Raw genomic sequence first — 20,449 nt, 5'->3', positions numbered from 1 at the left:
CGCCTGTCTTTGTGGTCAGCTTTACAAGAAACCTGGGACCATTCCCCTTGTACAGTTCCTCATGGAAGACCAGATTCCTGCACAGAAGAGCAGCTTTCCTTGGGGTTTGCAAGATGCTCTATCAAGGCAGCTATTGTACAGTGAGCCTGCAGGGCGTCTTCAGAAGCTCCTCGGTGATGGGTGGGAGACCTGACCTCTCGGGTGTGCTTGGCTGTAAAAGGGCATTACACAAAGAGAGGGGGCTAGACAGATACAATCTGAGCCTGTGTGCTGGCTATACCGGGGCTTCCTCCATATGCCCACTCTTCGCTGCTTGGAGCTTTTCTACAGGGGGCACGGATTCCTAGAGGCACACTGGCACTTCTGAAGTCAGCGTGAGCCCAGAGGTTTGGAATGTGTTTTTACCGAGAAGTGAGGAGAACTGAGCAAATCCTTAGCCTTCTGGACAGAGTGTTTTTTCTTCCAGCAGACATGAAGGGGAAAAAACAAGACTGGGTACCTTTTCTGGAAGCCAGGAAACAACTGTAAAAGCAGGACTCATACTTCCAAGCAACACAACAGACACCTTGGGAACATGGGTTTAGGATTCAGACAGAGCAGGTTTTGTTCAGCCATCTAGCCCCTCTCCCGTGGATGGTAAAGCCCAGCCGCCCTTGCCATCAACTGGATGCTCAGGCGCAACTGGCTCAAATTCTCCAGCATTCTTGAAGAATCACAGGCCCACCTTCCCGTTAGTGCTGCCTGAGTCAGGGCGGCAGAGGTGCGGCCCGAAGGGAAGCTCTGCAGGCCCAGGGCGGCTGGGCACAGACTTGTCACCTGGTCTTGCACCCCCATCCCCAACAGGGTCCTATCTCTGACTAACAGTGATTTCCTACAATTACAATGTAATGGGCCTTTGATGCTCACATTTGTTAGGTTCCTGGACACCTTATGGGAACTTAGTTACCCAGAGACATGGCTGTTTTTGTGGGGACACATTACTTTCTTTGTTCTGTCTTCAACATTATAGCTGCGTGTGGCCCCTCGGCCCGTGATAAAGGTTATCTGCTAGGCCCGTGAAGGTTGAAGTCATCGGTTACTTCACAGGCCTCCAGAACAAACAGGAGAGGGACAAAACCCCACCCACCTCTCTGTGGCCCTCTCGCTGGCCTTCCTCATAGGTAAAGCAAGAGGGGTGAGGCACAAATTGATGGCTTCCAGGGATACAGAGGGATTATACTATAAGGATGTCACCTCAAGTTATTGACTGAAAATGGAAGGTTGAACCAAATGATCTCAACTCTCCCAGCCCTCACTTTCTTTGATTTTTTAACTATGGCTTGTGGAAGAAAAATGGACTTGAAACAGGAGAGAATGCAGTGCCCTACAAGGAAGACCTTACCATGGTAAAGTACTGGCAATGACCTTGGAGAGAGACACCGATTCTCCCTAACAGATGTTTATTTAGGGGAACAGAGCCTTCTGTTGGGAATTCGGCCTTTCATTTGACAACTTCCAATTAAGCACCTCTTTGCCCTCAGCTTTGTGCTAAGTGCTAGGCGCTGGAGCTGCTGTGGTGAATGAGACGGACCAGGTCTTGCTTTCCCAGAGCTCACAGGTGAGGCAGCAGAGGCACCGAAACCAAGCACACTGCAGTGGGTGCCGTGGGGGCAGACGGCATGCAGAAAACAGAGTGCTCAGGGAGAGAACGAGGTGGGGACCTTGTTTTAGGTCTGGGTGGGCAGGGAAGGCTCTTCTGCTGAGAGGACAACCGCAGACCTAAACGATGACTCTTACCACTTGCTGGACACGGACCGTGCGTCAGACACCATTCTAAGTGTTCCGTGTGCACTACCTATTTTTAAAGAAACTTCCTGGCTCAAGTGCAGCACACTCACGCCTATGGAAGTATACGCAGTGCACAGCTTGATAAGTCACCACAAAGTGAAGACGGCCTTGAAACTGCCACCCAGACCAAGAGACGGACACGACATGCTGGCAGCATCCCAGAAGTACCCGGGCCTTTTCCCAGTCTCGGCCCCCTCTTCACCCCCGAGGTAAGAGCTGTCTGACTTTCAACCCAAGGGGTGAGTGCTGCCAGGCTTTGCCTGTCTGCAAACACCTAACGTCACGTCTGCAGATACGGCCGCGGTGCTTCACGCCACGGTAGCTTTCTCGATTGCTGAGCGGCGTCTCACCGTGTGAGCGTACTGCGATTTGCTGTGTCACTGCTGATGGGCGCTGAGGCTGTTTTCAGTGTTCGGCTGGTATGGGCAGTGTCGGTACAGACAGTCCTGGCCGCGTCTTTGGTGCATTCACGCTCTGCTGGGGAGGCACCCAGAAGAACCGCTGGGTTGCAGGGTCCGTTCAGCTTTAGGGGATACCGACAAGTTGCTCTCCAAAGCGGTTTCACCAATTTACATTTCCACCCAAAGTGTACAAAACCCCCAACTGCTCCATGTCTTTGTCGACACTTGGCATTTTCACTGTTTTTCATTTCAGCCATTTTGACGGGTATGTAGTGACACTTTGTAGTTTGAATTTGAATTTCTATAATGACTTAAGAGCTTGGCCGGCTTTTCATGTGTTAATTGGCCTTTTGGATACCCTGGTTTGTGAAACAGGTTGGCCACTCTCAAAGGAATCCACGCGTTCGACGCGCTCTGAGTGCAGCCTGCACAGAGGAACGCAGAGGAGGCATCTTCTAGCCTTCTCACTCTCTTCATGCCGTCTTCTAATGCCCAGAAATGGCCACTTTTATCGCATGTTTTCACCTATGGGTAGTGTTTTCTGTATCTCGTTTAAGAAAACTTTACTCATCCCAAGATGCTGAAGATAATCTCCTTTGTTATCTTCTAGAAGCTTTAGATTTACCTTTCACATTCAGAATTTAAATCTCCTCTGGACTTGAAGTTTTGTGTGTGGTGTGAGGTAAGGGTCCAGAGCCTTCCCCTCTCCCCTGCCCCCAGGAGGCTCTCTAGCCGACCCAGCCGAGCTGGCTGCAAAGACTGTGCTTTCCTTACGGTCCTGTGGAGCACCACTGTTACGAACGGAGTGCCCATGCATGTGCGGCTCTGTTCCGTTCACCCACCCGCCCGTCCCTGCGCCAGCACTAGGCTGCCTCGTGACTCGCGTAGCTTCAGGGCACGTCTGGCTGCTGGTCGGGCGGTTACTCCACGTTTACTTTTCTTATTCAGAAGTGCCCTGGCTACTTTTTACTTTTATTTATTTTATCACATACTAAAATAGTTTATTTCTCTTTCCAGTCGGTAACATTCTTAAAACAAAAACATCAACTTTAGTGCCCGTTCACAATACAAAACAAAAACAGCATAAAAAAAGACACCATTTGCCAAAAAAGTTATTTGTCCCTAAGAGTATCAAGGTGCAAAATATTCACTTTCTTTTCAGATCTGTCTCAAAAGCATAATTACTCTCCTTGACAAACTGAACAGCCAGCAGCTGCCACCCTGCATGGGGACACTGGCAGGTATTTGGACGTGAGCAACATTTCATTTTTTTAAATGTTGTGCATCAGCTTTTAAAGAATTTTCCTTAAAAAAAAAACAAGTTAGAGTGTTTGCTTCTAATCCCATTTCCCAAAGCAAATCACTTAAAACACTCAGGTCCCATTTTTATTTATATCAGGAAAATCTATGTTCTGTTAGTTATTTTTAATCCTTTGCTTAAGCCACCGTATTTTGCCATGTATAATGCACACCCACAGCTTAGCATTGCCCATGTGTAATACATACCCTTGTATATCCCTCCAAAAATTTGGGCAAAAAAGTATGCATCGTACATGGCAAAACATGGTAACCCTCATAAAAATCCTGTGAAGTGAAGTAGTTGTGATTTTTATCTCCACTTCAGACCGGTAGACTCAGAGAAAGTTGTAAGTTAATTTGCCCAGGGTCAAGCTATCAAGTTACACCTGGGACTAGATACAACCATCAAATTACATCTGAGATTGGAACCCACGTTTGTTTGCTTCTAGGCCCGAGTATTTAAAGTTCTTCACGTACCACTTCCTTAACCCTCAAGCCAGATGACTGCTTCAGGGTATTTAATAGGAATGCATTACAATTTTAAGAAATTCTAATGTTCTAAGTCACCCGTTTCCAGTTAAAACTCTTGTTTGGCAGCTACAAAAGCCACTTTCCTGGTACGACTCAGGAAAACAACGCAACAAGAGGTAAGAGCTTCTTGGATTTCTTCCACAGCCCTGTCTTCAGAATAACACTCTCCTCACGTGGACTTATAAGGCCCCTCAGGCCTGGCTCCCCTCCCAGCCACCTTCTGGACACTTCTGCCAGGCCCCGCCCCTGGCACTCTCCTGGTGGGCAGAGGTATTTCACGTGGCTGCACCTCTGCCGGGAGTGCCCTGCCCACTCCCAGCTACTGCCTCCTTTTTCTTTAAACCTGGGTAGCACTTCCTTTGGGAGGCCTTCCAGAACTTCACCTGGGTCGGGCACTCCTCCTCCTCTGTGTCCCCAATCCTAGCATGTCACACTGTCCTAGAGTTCGGCTGCCTGCCTCTCAAACTAGATTGCGAGGCACTTGGGGCTGGGCCGGTACCACCAGAACAGGCGTTCGCTGCAAGCCCCGAGAGAGATCTCAGGCCAACTCTCCTGCCAGGTGTGTAACTAAAGAACCGACTAGGAGGAGGCCTCGGAGCAGTGGCTTCTACAGTCCAGGGTGCACTCTCTGGTAGAAGTGGTGAACTGGAAGGCTTGGGGAAGCAATGGAAATAGCTTCTGTGATGGACTGGGGACAGAGACAGCTGAAGACAGAGACAGAACTGCATGAGAGAAGGGTCAGGTATAAATGGCTACATACAGTAGGGCAAGCTGTGGCTGGTTAAAAGACTTCAGAAGTAAAGTATTCCCATGAAGCACACAATTAACCTACAACAAGGCAGGTTCTTCTAAGCTATATCCATTCCATAAACTGGGGGCCTGGTTCTAAGAGCACTGTGTCTCTCTGCCTCCCCAATTTTGAAAGCGGTGGTTGAAGAGCAGGCAGGAGGCAGGGGCACGTTAGCGAAGGAGAGACCATCCCTAGGCCCTTCCCAGCTCTGCAGCCACAGGCTGCCCAAGTGCTGCCAGTGCTCAGGGCCAGCCGGATGCCCTGCAGTCAGACGGTGGGTGGTCTTTGGGAGCTTCCAGGCTCAGTAAAAGCTCACTGGCTTTTCTTGTTAAGAACATAAGCTTTATTTTCAAAAGCCTCTTTCCCAGGAGCACCAAACTGACCCCCTTTCACCACCAGCAAAATGGAGAAAAGGGAAAACTCTAAGGCAGCCACCCCAGGTTCTCTGTAACTTCCCAGGTAACCCCCAAGTTTAGGGAAGGGACAGAAAGCCTCACAGAGAAGGGAAAGCCGCTCTGCTCCCCACGCTCTTCCTGGCTTCCTGCACAGTCTCAGCTGTACTCAAGCCAAGGGCTAACTCCCTTCTTTCAGAATTCAGAATGGAGGACATTGAAGGGCTGTGGGTGTTCTGGAGGCTAGATCATCTCCTGGCATGGGAAACACTCTTAATTAGCTATTTTATTCAAGCATTTGGGGGCAGGGGTTATTGACATTGGGGCAGCTAAGGCAATTCACGAAAATCTTCAAATAAGAAAAACCTGCCTCCCACTCACGCCTTGGGTCAGCAGTAAGTCTCCAGAAAAGAAACGTCAGAGAGCAGGTGCTGGTGCTAACTAAGACCCAGGGCTTGTGACCCAGCCGCCTCCTCTCTTCCCTGGAAAGGACTGCCACGTGGGCTGTAAACAGGAATGACTGATTCATCTTCCGTGCAGATATGGAAGTCCATTCACACCATTTTCCTGTTTAGGCAGGGGAAGCGGCTACTGCAAAAAACCAACCAAACGCTGACCGGGAACCCATACAACCTCACAGCTCCCTGATGCTTTCTTTACTGCGCTGCCACTGGGAGCTCCAAGCCAGCAGGTCACAGGCGACGTTATAGGGGACCGCATGGCACACAGCCTTTCCGGGGCACACGGTTTGAGCTCAGTGTCACCTGGCAGCTAGGACACACTTTGGAGGTTCTCATGGAGCCTAGCAGACCCTGTCTGATGCTGACAGTTGGGGCCAGGTTCGCATTAGTGAAATGAACTCCACGGAGCCGAGGCTGCAGGGCCCAGCCCTGGATGGGATATTTGCAAAAAGAGAGCAGGGACGGGCTGACAGTGCCTACCGTAAGCAGCACCTTTGAGCAGTACGACAAGTTACTGTAGAGTGCCGGCAGCACCCTCCCTCAGCCCCCGGCAGGCACAGGAGACAACGTGAGAAAACAAACCCTGATCCACGTGACCCACTACTGCTTTTTGATTTATAGGACAAAAAAGTCTTTTGGTAACTCCAGCTGCCTGGGCAGAAATGACTTTTTGAGAAGCTAGAAGCCCTGGCCGGAAAGGGCTCTGGGGGGTCATGGCAGGGAAGGAGAGTTGCCAGGGGTTGGCGTGGCTCGTGTGTGAAGGACCCACACCAAACAGCAACGGCACAAGAACTGCCCGAGTGGCTCCATGACGCAGAAAGTACAGGAGTAAGTTACAAAAATGGGGTTCCTGTTGAAGGACAAGGGGACCGTTGCCTACATTCTTAGTGAAAAGCTCATTTTAAGGATTTAAAGTTTGCTGAAACCCAGGCTTTTCTCATCTGTTTTCAAATGAGGAGTGCCCTTCAAATATAGTACATGGAAGTACAGCATCCCCATTCTCAGGAATATCATGTATGAACAGAGGAGAATGTCGGATCTGCAAACTATATTGCACAGGAAGAGGAAAATGAGACTCTGGATATGGACTTATTTGGTGATGGGGACTCTCTTCTCCGTGACTTAATATATTTCCCAAGTTTCGAACCACGGGCCAAGGGCTCTCTGTTCTGCCTGCAGACCAGCAGGAATGTGGGTGACCAACCCAGAACCAGGTCCCTTTCTCCTGAGTTCTCACCTCTGCCATCACCTCTGACACCTCCAGGCCTAAAGTCAAGTGTGAGAAGCCCGCTCTTTGTTGAAAGAGAAAGTATGTAAAAAGAAAGGTAATCGAGCAAATCCTGTGGATACGATCTACAGTCTTTTTTGCTTCTTAAGAGATTTATTGCATTCTCCTCTTTCTAGAGCTTTTCTAAGCTGTAAATGTTCAAATGTGAGATTGTGTTAGATCCAGGTCGAATGGGGGTTTTGGAAAACACTGAATGACGATCAGAGAAAGGCATAAGCAGCCTTGTTAAAAGCCCATTCGGCGGGATGCCAGAATGTACCAGATCCTCCTGCGAACGGCATGGATTACATTAACAGGCCTCCGTGGGTGAGTGGAGTCTTATTTCACACTCTCGTTGCCTACCTTATGCTCACCCCATGGTTATATAACCTTTAGAATGGAATTTGGAAATTCTTCTGACCCTGCCCTGCTTGCTGATAGTGCGGAGCCAGTGGCTGGCAGGGGCAAACTCTAATAGGCGAAACTGGAAACACAAATTCACAGTCCTTTTGTCTCGGCCCAGAGACTGTGCAGGCAAGGAAAGAAAGACTCGCCCTGTCTCCTCCTCCCCTTCTCTGGCCTAAGTTCATGCTGACTTCACCCAACAGGCACCTGACCCTCCTAGATGAACTGGGAGGGGCTGAAGTGTCATCCACATGGGGTGGAGGTGCAGGCAGCAAACGATATTTAAGATGCTGAGTTGCAGAGCATTCAGGCTTGGGAAGGAAAGCTGTAGGACACCCCATTAAGCCGCATTTTCAGAAACCCAAGCTTTGACAAAGGCTAAGAAAGAGTAAGGAAAGAGAACAGAGTGGTGAGCCCATCGCCAGTGCAAGTGTGAGGTTACGATTATTGCGGCTTTGCAGCTCAGCTGGGCACATCCGGATTCCTCCAAGGAAAGAACCTTCCTCACCAGGACCACACAAGATGCTGAAAAAGACCCTTTTGGCTGTGCCCTGGCTCTGCATTTTCATCTTGGCCTTTGTCAGTCACCCAGTGTGGCCACAGAAGCCCCCTAAGCACAAGACACCTGCACAGCTCAAAGGGGCCGCCTGCTGTGAGGAGGTGAAGGAGCTCAAGGCCCAAATTGCCAACCTCAGCAGTCTGCTGAGTGAGCTGAGCAAGAAGCAGGAGAAGGACTGGGTCAGCGTGGTCATGCAGGTGATGGAACTGGAGAGCAGCACCAAGCGCATGGAGTCGCGGCTCACCGAGGCCGAGGGCAAGTACTCCGAAATGAACAACCAGATCGACATCATGCAGCTGCAGGCTGCGCAGACTCTCACGCAGACCTCGGCAGGTAAGGAGCACGTGTCCGCAGGTTCTCACCACCTTGCCCTCAGACAGCCCAGGGTCTCCCGCCTGTGGCATTGCTTCTAGATAATCTGGCTGTCAGAACAATTACTGGGGGTTCTTTGGGGGTATACTTTCTTGGGTACATGCTATTTTCTCTTTACTGAAGGTTTATGGAGTATTTCTTTTGCTTTCCAATGTTCTGTAAATTTACCCAGTACCACCACAGGTCTCTTTTATTCACACAATGTTTCAGCACACTGAAGGTATGAGTTACCACCTTGGAGCACAGAGAGATTATGTGGTTTGCCCAAAGTCACACAGCAAGACTTAGAAAGAGGGTTCAAGTTTCCCGATCAGTCCCCTTCCTTACCCAGAGCTGACGGGCTATACTCTCAGTCCTAAAGAAGCAGGAGTGAACACCAAAACCAAAACATCTGTTGCTCTGGAAGCAAAGTTTTGCCAAAAACAGACCTTTTATGTCTCTAACATTTAGTGGAATGGGCCTCCATGGAATTTTGTATCCTCTCTCTGTAAACCTGGTCCTTCCCACCGGCTCGGAATGACGTGCATAGGCACTGCCCAGGGCCTTCGGAGGAGTCCCTCCGTGTCCAGGGAAGGGCAGGCTCCTCAAGTTTCCTCAGTTCTGATACTTCTATTTTCCCCACGATCTCAAATAAAATTCTCCCTAATAGTACAGGAAATAGGAAAATGTAATGCTGAAATTTGGATTTTTTAGGAGGCCCAAAATAGGACACAGTTAATGTTTTCTTTTGAGAAATAACTTTCAGTTTCTGGTTAGCATGGCTCAGGTGGGCCAAGGTGAATTTGTTAGAGAGAAATTTGGTTTTCTGAAATTATCAGGGGATTACTAGTTAGAAGGAGCATATCCTATAGATATGTCATTTCTTACTGAAATATTTTGGTCACACTATAAGAACAAAGAACAGACTAAGTCACTGGTTACCCTTAGTTCAAATGAAAAAGTTTTAACATGAAATTAAGCTTAAAAATTCTGTTATCTAAACCCATGTGTGTAAATCACTCTCTCTCTAAGCATGTTCTTCCTGAGCCTCAGGTTGGGACTGGGAAGGCAGCCTCTGGCCCTTTTCCAGACCCCATGAGAAGTGCATCCCGACCTGGTTTGTGAGATGGGACCAGACGTGCAAGAGAGCGGGCCAGACAGAGGAGTCGAAGCGTGCCACTTCCTGCTCCTCCACTGGGGCTTTTCCCACCCCCTGGCGGGGAGTTTCTTGGGGTCAAACGCAGCTCTCCTGCCGGGCCTCTTACTCTTCTTGTCCGGGACACCATTCCTTAGTTTTCCTCTCTGTTACCAGGGGCTGGGTCACCTTTACACTCTGGGAGCAGCAGCCCCTTGGAGAAAGCAGTAAGTGGGTGCTTTCCTCATTAACAGGAAGTAAAGAACTCTGCCGGCAAAGGCCAACTTTCCCCTCCCCACCATGCTCTGCTCAGACAATTCCCACAGCAGAAGTGTTGCTGTCTGCCACCTGTGTACTCTTCTCGAAGGCCCAGGGCGCTGGTCACCAAGGGAAGCTCCTGAGACACAGAAGGCAGAAGTGTCTCTGGTTGGCCAAGTTCCCACTTGCTGAATCCTATCAGGAAAGGCTGTCCCTCCCACAAAGTCTTCAATATTTAGAACAAGGAAACAATCTGCTATGAAGCAACAGCCCCCTGGGTAGCCAGGGAAACATCTAAATCAACCCCAGCGTGAAAACCAGCCCGTCCGAGGCTCTCATGTCCTTGTTCTAATAACTGAGCCAGGAGAACCCTCCAAGGGTCCCTCAGAGTGCACCTGCATTTGTCCAGCAGTGTGAGATTAAGGGGGTGGGGGCAGACGACAGGTAGATTATAAGTCTATCTCCCTTATTTAGGACCCTAGTAGGCCTTACCTTTGAAAAACAACAAAACCAACCACCCACCCAAACAAACCAAGAACAGCAGCAAAACCAGACCCCATGAGATACTCACGATTACCTGGTAACAGAGGCTGGCTGGCCCGGAAGCTGGACCGATTAGAGCCTATTAAGTGGCCTCACACACTGTCCTAACTCCAGGATTTGTGGCCTAGAGCTACCACAGGACAATTTATCTCAGAGTAAGCCTGAGGTCACTTGTTCGATTGTCCCATGGATGCTCTCCAGGTGAAGGGCTTCCCCATCCCTCAGTCCCAGGGCCAGCAAAGCCACAGCACTCCAGCTCTCGGTCTCCCATACCCAGACACTGTCCAGTGTTGAGTGCTCACACGATGTGCATGGCGGGAAGGAGTCTTGTGCTTAAACTCTCCATTTCTGTGCAGCAGGAAGGCCGCCTGCCCGGGAGCCCGGGCGCGCATGCTCACGGCTGTGGTCTGTCCCTTCTGCAGATGCCATCTATGACTGCTCATCCCTCTACCAGAAGAACTACCGCATCTCTGGAGTGTACAAGCTTCCCCCTGACGACTTCCTGGGCAGCCCTGAGCTGGAGGTGAGACCGTCACCACCCACTGCCATGTTCCATCATCTGTCCTCCATGCCCTCAAAGGGGCAACAGGGCCAGTCAGAGCCTAACGAAATGGAGACTCAAAATAGAAACGAACACACCAAATACCAGGGAGCTATCCAAACACTCCATTTACAGGGGGGAAATATCCAGGCATCTGTTTTGCCTTTTCAAATCACTATCAGCTAAACAGCAACCTTCTAACATAAGTTAGCTAATTCTAGAACCCCCACCTAACTGGCTAAAAGCTCTCGCCATATCCTAGAGCAGCTAGTCTTTGGGGAGGGGGAAAGAGAGACCATGGAGAGAGCCAATCAGAAGTACCTGGAGTTTCCCCTTCAGACTCGACAAGCACTCCCTCGTCCCCATCCTCAAGGTTGGTGACCCTCCCTCAGCGAGCCCCCCGCCCCGGCTGGCCCACACTGCGGCAGAACAGTGCCACAGTGGGCCTGTGCACGTGTCCCTGGCTCTGCGGGTGGGAGAAAGGAGGTGAGGTTCACCCACGCTCCTGTCTCTGTGGGTCCCTGACCAAGCATCCTCTCTGCCCCAGGTGTTCTGTGACATGGAGATGGTAGGTGGTGGCTGGACTGTCATTCAGAGACGAAAGAGTGGCCTCGTCTCCTTCTACCGGGACTGGAAGCAGTACAAGCAGGGCTTCGGCAGCATCCGCGGGGACTTCTGGCTGGGGAACGAGCACATCCACCGGCTCTCCAGACGGCCAACTCGGCTGCGTGTGGAGATGGAGGTGAGCGCGAGGGCTGGGCCCCAGGACCGGATCAGGCCGCCACACGCAGCTGTGTGCACTCTGGGGGCACCACTCCTACGCTTACTCACTTCAGGCCTGTGCCTTTATGACGACAGCTTTCCTTGAGGTGGTAGTGCAGATGAGAGAGAATAGGTTCTTCCCCATTTTTCAGAAAAGTGAGGCTGCAGGGGCCCGGGAAGAAGCCGCACTCAGGCCAGAGCACAGTAATCCAATGGTCAGCGACCTGGGGCACAAGGTCCTCTATGTATAAACCTTACTGATGCTGGCTGGTGGCCCTCATGAAAGGCCTTGAAGCGTCACTATACTCTCAAATTATTCTTATGGCACCTGTCAGTGGGATATGGTGAAAACACAAACCTACACCTCACGAACAGGGAGGTGAGGGGATACAGAAAGAGATACTCACTGGTCAAGGCCACACGGGGACTCAGGGGAGAAGTCTGGTCAAGGCCCTCATTTCTGACTCCTGGTTGAGAGGTAATGGGTAATGAGGCTCACTAGACTCCCTGCAGTAGGAAGACGCATGGCTGTGGCTGGGGAGAGAAGCGGCAGGGCAGGGTGACATGGCACCGCTGCCAGATTTCTCAGGCTCTGCCCCTCTCACAGGACTGGGAGGGCAACACGCGCTACGCCGAGTACAGTCACTTTGTTCTGGGCAACGAACAGAACAGCTATCGCCTCTTCCTGGGGAACTACAGTGGCAACGTGGGGAATGACGCCCTCATCTATCATAACAACACAGCCTTCAGCACCAAGGACAAGGACAACGACAACTGCTTGGACAAGTGTGCGCAGCTCCGCAAAGGTAAGATACAGGGGGTGGAGGGAGGAAGTTCAGGTAGAAGCCCTTATACCCACATGCACAGAAGGTGTGAATCATAACTTCACAGCTGATATCCAGGCTTTGGTATTTCCTTTTGCTACCGGCTCCCATTGCTTAGCTGTTATTCACAAAACAACCAGACGAACCCCTGCAGTCTAGTCTGTCAGCCACTCCCGAGGGGAGGACACGCTCAGCTCACTGGTCCTGATCTGCTTCTTGCACCAGGTGGGTACTGGTACAACTGCTGCACAGACTCCAACCTCAACGGAGCCTTCTACCGCCTCGGGGAGCACAACAAGCACCTGGACGGCATCACCTGGTACGGCTGGCACGGCTCCACCTACTCCCTCAAACGGGTGGAGATGAAAATCCGCCCAGAAGACTTCCAGCCCTGAAAGGAGGCCTGCAGGGGGCAGGGCAGGGGAAACGGAGACAATGGAGGCTGGGCAGAGAGGGTAGGAAGGGTGTGGACAGAAAAGAGCCTATTGTCCCCAGTGGGGGAGTAAGTCTCTGAGGAGCACGAGACATGCGTGTGCAGCCAGGATGTCACAGTGAAGGGGATGAAGGACCGAAGACAATGGGTCCCGACACAGACTTCTCGGGGGCTGGCTCTCTGCCTCGACCCCTGACACAGCTCAGCTTCTCTTTCCACATGATTTTTTATGAAAAAAATAACTGTGAGATGACTTTATCCACTTTCTATCGGGCCGAAGGTTAGGTGGGGCAGAAAACAAGTCCCTTTGCTAAACAGAACCACGCATTTTCATTCTCAAGGAGCGGCCTGGGCGTTTGAGAGAGAAGTGAAGGGGGTAGTGGAAGAGAGGAGCTTCTATTTTTAAATGCAATGAAATTACCTTCAGTCCTCACATAAAAAAAAAAAAAGACAAAAACTGTTCTGCTGGAGGTAAGCTGACCCAAGACAGCTGCGACTGGAGGACGCTGCAGGGCACTGGGCGCCTTCCCAGCCCGGCCTCGCCCCAGGTACAGCGCTGAAAGCAGGAAGCAGGTCTGGGGTGGCCAGGGAGCTCCAGTGGGAGGCGGGGTAAGTTCCCTCGAGGATAATTGCACAAACCTGCCTGAAACTATTCACAGTTTACAGATTTATCTATTTTTATTTACTCTGAAAGAAAAGAGCTTGAAGTGTTTCTTCTTTTGTCTGCAAAAACTGGCTGGCAAGTGAAGGTAGATGGCACTATGGTTAATAACTCATGCTGTTTATAAGCATTTTGCTTTGTAAAAGTAAAATATAGATTGTTTTAAATGTCCCGAGTTTCTTTTTCCTTCTACAATAAACTTCTAACACTGGTTCGTTTCCAAATCATTACCATCACCACTCAGGGCATGGTGGAAAGTTCAAGTGAAAACCCAGAGCGTGGTGAACAGCGAGGAGGAGACCGGGTTTGCTGCAGTCTCAGGGAAACCAAGGGAGGAGCGGGAGGCAAGAGTCCACAGGCGAGGGGCTCTGTGAAGGGCAGCGGGCACTGGCAGAGGCCAGGTGTGGCCGACCCACCCGACCCCACGGAGGCCAATGCTCCAAAACACTTTGCAACTACTATGCACTTGAGCAAACTAACCCACACAGAGAGGGACAGATCTTTAGCCTTAACGGACGGCAAATGATCTGGACTTTTAGGAAGTCCTTTTTCCTAGCCAAAAAGAACCATTCCCTTGAACCAGTGTGAGGTAGGCCACGATACAAGCTTTCTCAGCATTTTTTAATTGTATCTATAGTGCTTTGATTGTTGGTAACCTACTTTACCTTAAAAACAGAACCTTGGGGATCTTCAAAGAAATAAACTGAGAAAAGACAAAGTACACTGGAGTAGGGCTTCTCATGGGACAGGCATTCACATAGAACCTTCCTGGGGCAGGCCCGGGAATCTGAGATGCTTAGCAGCCAGCACAATACTTCCAGAAAAGAGAGGATAAAAAGATCAGGGGTTGGAAGGAGATAAAGAGAAGGAAGAGCCTAAGATGTCTAAGGCAGAAGTACCTAATGATTCTCTCTCATTTCTACATGCCCCACAACTAAAACAAAAAGGAGGCTCTAGGCAACCAAAGCTTAAACAAACACGTGGGTAGAGAAAGAAAAGCAGGTGCTATGGACTGACTGTGTGCATCCCCCCCCTAATTCTATGTTGAAGCCTAACCCCCAGTGTGATGGCAGGTGGAGGTGGGGCCTTTGGGAGATGTTTAGGCCACAAGGGTAGAGCCCTCAGGAACGGGATTAGTGCCCTCGTAAAAGATCCCACGGAGCTTTCCCCCACGTGAACGAACATCTGCAACCTGGAAGAAGGTCTCACCAGAACCCGACCAACCTGGCACCCTGATCTTGGACTTCCCAGTTTCCAGAACTGTGGGACATAAATGTTTGTTGTTTAAGCCCCCATCTATGGTGCTTACGGCAGCCTGAATGGACGGGGACAGCAGGCCACCAGACCCTACCCTAATGCTGTGGGCTAACCAAGTAAGAGCCGTGCGCACATGTGCGCACGCGTGTATTTGTGTTCCCAAGTAATCGGAGACCCACTTGATCCTCTGTTCCCCTAAGAAGCAATCATACTTACTGCCGCATGTGAGCTTTGAGGGGAGGAGCAGAGCTGTCCTGTCTATCGTTGGCCCTGCTTTGGGGATCGCACAAGGATTTAGTCTGTCCCGGAGCGCACAGGGCAAAGTAGCAACAGGGAGGAAGACTGGCAGATCGATCCCGCAGTGAGAGAACTATATTGTCACCACAGCACAGCTTTTTAAAACAAAACCAGGAACTCAGAATCAGCTGTGCACAGATGTTTTTGTGTATAATAAACCTGTTTCAAAAAGCATTTAAGGCACTTGACTCAAATGTTATGTACTTGAATAAGCTTTTAAAAAGTGGACAAATGGTGAAGAGAAAATAAGAGAAGGAAAAATAAAGCAGGAGGCAGGGAGGGCAGTGCACAAAACAGGTAAGACATCTGTACTTTGTCAGAGGTGGGCCAGTCACGGGGCTGCAAGGAGCCACTGTGAGGAAGGGAATCCCATCTATTACTGCCGAGCACAGCCACCAAGACCAGACCAAAGAAGTGGCTCAGGGATGCAGAGCTGCCACCGACCGGTCCAACCACCCCAGGGAATTTCCACGAGGCTCACGGGAGGCTGGGGAAGTGTTGCGTGTTGCGGGCCACTTCCTTAACAGAAGGCTGTTTCTTAAAACTTTCTTCAGTGGAAATGGTGGCAGAACATCGCAATGGTGCTTAGGAAAAGCAGTTTTAGAAAACTGGAAAGAAAAGCTGCAAATGGAAACAAAAAAGGGTGGACCTTCTGGTCTGGAGACCAACTGAAGGGAGGCAAACCGAGCTCGATCAGACTAGGAACAAACGACAGGGCTGCAAGCCCTGGCTTTACTTGGAAACAGAGATGTGTATTTGTTTGTTTTCTTAAGCCAACATTAATCTGCAGGGAATTCTGAGACTTATTTTCAATTAGATTGGCTTAATAAGTTAAATTAGCTTGAACACTTTCTCCAGTCCCCTGACTATATCTGTCTACTATAAATCTGCATAAACATTAGCGCCTCTCTGATTTCTCAGACATGGGGGGAAATCTGGGGCAGGATGAGGGAGGTTTCAGAGAGGTACCAAACGGAAAAAGGTTAGCAGGGAAGTCAATGTGGGAAACTACTTATTTGATGTTTATTATACTCAGTTACCAGGTATCTTATTAGTCACCAAACAAGACCGGGTGACCTAAGCCAGAGGCGGGAGGAAGAAGTGCAGGACTCTCATCTGCACGCCCAATCTGGAACTGAAGCCTGCCCCATAGGGTGGCGTGTTGTTAAAACACCACGCGGTATTTCAGAAGTCAACATTCTCTCCAAGTCCAATTAGTTGGGCAAAACCACAACTCTATTTCTATCTTTTTGGTCACTTTTTAAAGCATCTGAAGGAACACTTTCTAGTCTCTACCCAAAAGCAGAGTGAGCAGAGAACCCGGCCATTTGATCGTCCTCTCAGATAAAGCGCTGCTCGTCTCCAGCACAGCGGAGGCACTCGCTGGGCAGCTGGTTCTTCTTCAACTATCTGTAGTGAAATAATCAATTTCACTACATGGCATTTACATGAAGATAATTAGATCCCAGAGTTAATATTCTCTGATAATCATTAGGGGAAGTGAACAGTTTTCCAGGAGCCAGAGCTAACATTTCAAGCTGTTTGTAATTTCCTAAGAGCAGAAAATTTATTCAACAACCTATTTTTTCCATACCCAGGAGACTCAAAACCCGCTCGTGAGAGGACAGAACATAACCAAAGCAGGGGAAGGACCACGGAATCGCAGACTTTGCTCTGCCTTTTGTGCTCACAGAACTCCAGAGGAGGGCGCCACCGGCACCAACACAGGCAGTTGATAAAAGCCGGCCCTGCGTTTGGGCGCCGCCTGAGGCTCAGGATCCAGTACTCCCCACTCCTGCCCCAGAGAGCACTATCTAACCCAGAGGTAAACTCCGTGTTTCCTAGACTGCTATGGAAACCGAGTTGCTTGCGCTGACTTCATTGGGACAAGCAAGTGCAGGTGGGAAAACAGGAGCTCAGGTGCTCAACAGAAATGACTACTGTGGCTGGAAAACGGGGGAGAGCCATCTGCAGCCGCACCTCATTTAAAGGTGTCGACCAGACCCGAGGGCAGACTTCACGGAGCAGAAGTCTCCCAGTGACTGCAGCGAATTGGGAACAAACAGCGGGAGCAGAGAGGGCACTCGAGACGAAGGCAGTGGTTTCAAAGGGTTTGCAGCCTACCTGATGAGAGACTCTAGGATGGCGGGGGTGGGACCTTTCTGGAACTCCAGTTCTTTGTAGTGCAGCGCTTTGGCATATGCTCGGCACTTGGCAGCCCTCTCACCCAGCAAAACAATGCCATTGTCGTCTCTCAATGGCAGGGGGCCCTGGAGGAGAGCAGAACCCCACAGCATAGGAAAATGGCAGGCGGGCACAAGCACGAGTGGGCTCTGTGGGTGCGTCTCCCCTCCCACCGGCTGGTTCCCTGGCTCCACCCAGACAATGGGCAAACATCTTACCTTGTCACTGTGCTCCATGAATTCAGCCAAGTTTAAGAGGGTCTGTGTGACTTCAGCAATGTCCTGTGAGGTGAGGGCCAACTCAATGCTTCGGATGAGTTCGTCCTGCTGGTCTTCATTCAGCTCGGACCAGCAGGACACAAAGGCGGCGTTGAAGAGGTCCCTGAGGGCAGAGAGGAGCGGAGGAGGAGGTTGAAGATGCCTGTCACGCCCCTGCCTGGCACTGAGCCGTGCCTAACAGCCTGCTCCCGGCGTCACCGATGTTGGCTATACAGACTGGCGTGCCCAATAGGACTTGCTGGGAATGGTCTGTATCTTCCCTGTCCAATACAGCGGCCATCGGTCACTGAGGACATGAACTGTGGCGAGGGTGACTGAGGAACTGAATTTCAGGTCTTGTTTAATTTTCATGAACTGAAAATAACCCCTGTGGCTAGTGACCACTGTACTTCACAGCACGGGTAGAGACACTGATACGCTGGAGGGGGCGGAGGGGAACGGAGCGCGGAGACAGGAGGCACATTTCTCGGCAGTTTCTGCATCACTTCTCCTCACTGCAGTGGGGCGTGATGAACAGAAGGGGGACTAACACCGAAGTTGGCATAAACAGATTCTGCAAATAGTCTTCAAATGGTTCTACGGATGTTTCTCAGGCAATGTCCAAATTCCTAACACCGGGCCTGGCAAAGGCAGCATCTGCGACTGCTGTTTGAAACACAACCAGAACCGGTTTGGGGCGGGTGGTCCCAAACAAAATGACGACAGAACCTAAGGAACCAGAAGCACTAGAGAACAGAGTCCGAGGCCGAGAGTTGTAACAGATTCTCTAAGCCAGTCTCCTACAGCTTGGGTCTCACAAGGACCTGGAACCAGAGGTGCCGTTTCCAACACCAAGAAAACTATTTCAAATCACGACGGCTCACGTGGGTGGCCATACTTGCAGTCCCTGGCACCTGAACTTTAATCTTACCCTCTGTTTTAAGGGAGTTGGAAACTACAGAACGTGCCTGTGATGCGTAAGTGTAGCAGTTGATAGCTCTGCATCCACTTTTGGTTACATTAGAAGATTAAATCAGACCAACATATATAATTTTGGAATGTGATGGAAAAAATATTTGAAACTCAAAGGATAACATGAAGACGGAAAGAAGTCCTGTGCAAATTAAGAAATAAGCTTTCCGACTTGGGCCCAAGGCCACCCTGGGTCCCCAGTGAAAATGTGTGGCACTAAGGGGTGAACACACGTGGGTACACTATCACAAGTCTCTCGTGGACAACGTCATGCTCAAAAGTGACTTGGAGCAGAAGAGTTTGCTGCGCTGGCCAAACACACGAAATCTGCACACTGCGGAAACACAGAAGTCCCAGGAACTATTTTTAAAGCACTATGAAAACACTCGAAAGAAGTGAGATGAACCAAATCAGAGCATCAGAGCAACGGCCCCAGCACCGTCACTAAACGCAGCACTAAATCAGCGCCGCCGCTGAATCCACGCCCCCAGCAGACCAGCTGCGCTGACAGTGAGGCGAAACGCCTTGCTTTCGGCTCCTTGCTGTCTGCTAATTAAATCAGCATTTAATACCTCACTATAAATAACAATTGTGCACTGTAGAAAAGGTTGGAAAATAGGAGAAAAAATGAAAATAATCACTCAAACCTTCCTACTTAGAGACAATTGTATTATTAATCTTTTCCCTACATACATATACTTTTAATAGTTGAAACCACACATTTATGCCATTTTGTATTCCATTTTATTCACTGACATTACACTATAAACCTTTTACATACGTTGTAACTTTTTGTAAGACAAATCTTTAACAGCTGTTTAATAAGGTTTACTATTTAAAACTGGTTTTTACGGCAAACGCTCATTTCCAAAGACGGCTGCAGCGCTCTGCTGTTGCACGTGCCCCCCCAGAACTGTGCCGCCCCCCCGCCAAAGGGGGTGTCCACACCTCCTCCCCCGAACGTGAGTGGGCCCTGGTGACTACCCTGAGCCACGGAGCATGGCAGAAGTGACACTCTGACTTCCAAGGGAGCGTCATAAAGACACCACACACTTCCCTGGGGACGCTCACTCTTGAACTCAGCCAGCATTCCCCGAGGAAGCCCGAGCAACCCGCCCAGTGCTTCGTGTGGGGAGGAGCCCAGCCCCGGGCCAGGGCTAAATTTCCAGTCAACACTCAGCCCCAACGTGCCAGGCACATGAATAAGCCATCTTCAAAGTCAATCTTCTAGCCCCCAGACAGAGACTCCCACCCACTCTGCGTGGAGCAGAGACAAGCTGTCCCCACTAAGTCCTGCCCAAATCGTGGCTCATGAACAAAGATAAAATGACTGTCGTTTCAGGCCACTAAGTTTTGGGGTATTTGTAATGCAGCAATAAATAATGAGAATACAGTTTATTAGAAATAGGTTATATTCAACTATTATAGTTGTTTTCAGAGTTGCAAATGACTTTGCAACTCTGTAATTAAAATTTTGTATCTAAATATACTGAGGAAAGGTCTACTAGCAAGGTTAAGATGGATGCTTTTCCTGGAATAGAGCTTTTCCAATTTGCCTTTTTCTTTATTCCCCGCCCCCCACCCCTGGAAGTTAGCAGGATTAAAATTACCAGCCTTTTGCCACTGCCTGTCGCTAACTCGTACACACCGTTTTCCGTGCCTGGACCCGCTGGACCCTCATCGGAGGCCGGGAAGAGGGAGGCCTGACCCACCGTACCTGGCCATCGGGTTGTAGGCCTGAGCCAGGGCCCAGCAGGAGCGCAGCGAGGGCGACGAGGAGTCCTTCAGCAGCTCCAGGCTCAGCCGCCTCAGCCACTCCAGCCAGTCATCTTTGGAGACCCTTCTGGCAGCTCCCCAGGCCTGTCGTCCCACAGGTGACAATGGAAAACCATCAGCTTCAAGGTCAATTGTAAAGAGCCCTCATCTATTTCATGATTATCCTACTTCTTTGATTTATAAAATTAAATACCTCATGATAAAATTCCCCCAGGGCACAAATCCAAAAGAGAAACATTTAGTTCAAAGCCACAAAGCAAAAACAG

The 20,449-nt window shown here is 50.0% G+C and overlaps 2 protein-coding genes across 3 annotated transcripts in view; one reads left to right on the top strand and one right to left on the bottom strand.

Moving 5' to 3' along the window:
- Positions 1-20,449, bottom strand: part of MTOR (mechanistic target of rapamycin kinase) — a 108,841-nt gene that overhangs the window by 50,263 nt on the left and 38,129 nt on the right. For both annotated transcript variants that reach the window (XM_024554227.3, XM_045190519.2), the window contains exons 26-28: positions 20,125-20,267; positions 17,397-17,559; positions 17,119-17,264 (exon numbers count right to left, since the gene is read on the bottom strand). In XM_024554227.3, coding sequence (XP_024409995.2) covers positions 17,119-17,264; positions 17,397-17,559; positions 20,125-20,267 — 452 coding nt within the window. The remainder of the gene's footprint in view (positions 1-17,118; positions 17,265-17,396; positions 17,560-20,124; positions 20,268-20,449) is intronic.
- On the top strand, positions 7,413-13,651 carry ANGPTL7 (angiopoietin like 7). The gene is made up of 5 exons (XM_024554228.4): positions 7,413-8,265; positions 10,642-10,742; positions 11,308-11,502; positions 12,130-12,328; positions 12,572-13,651. Exons 1-5 carry the CDS (start codon positions 7,896-7,898, stop codon positions 12,739-12,741), a joined length of 1,035 nt encoding a protein of 344 aa, XP_024409996.1. The 5' UTR covers positions 7,413-7,895; the 3' UTR covers positions 12,742-13,651.

This window comes from Desmodus rotundus, unplaced genomic scaffold (assembly GCF_022682495.2).
Source record: "Desmodus rotundus isolate HL8 unplaced genomic scaffold, HLdesRot8A.1 manual_scaffold_177, whole genome shotgun sequence".
Taxonomy (NCBI): domain Eukaryota; kingdom Metazoa; phylum Chordata; class Mammalia; order Chiroptera; family Phyllostomidae; genus Desmodus; species Desmodus rotundus.
The sequence above is the reverse complement of the archived record's forward strand: the minus strand, read 5'-3'. Positions and strand labels throughout refer to the sequence as shown.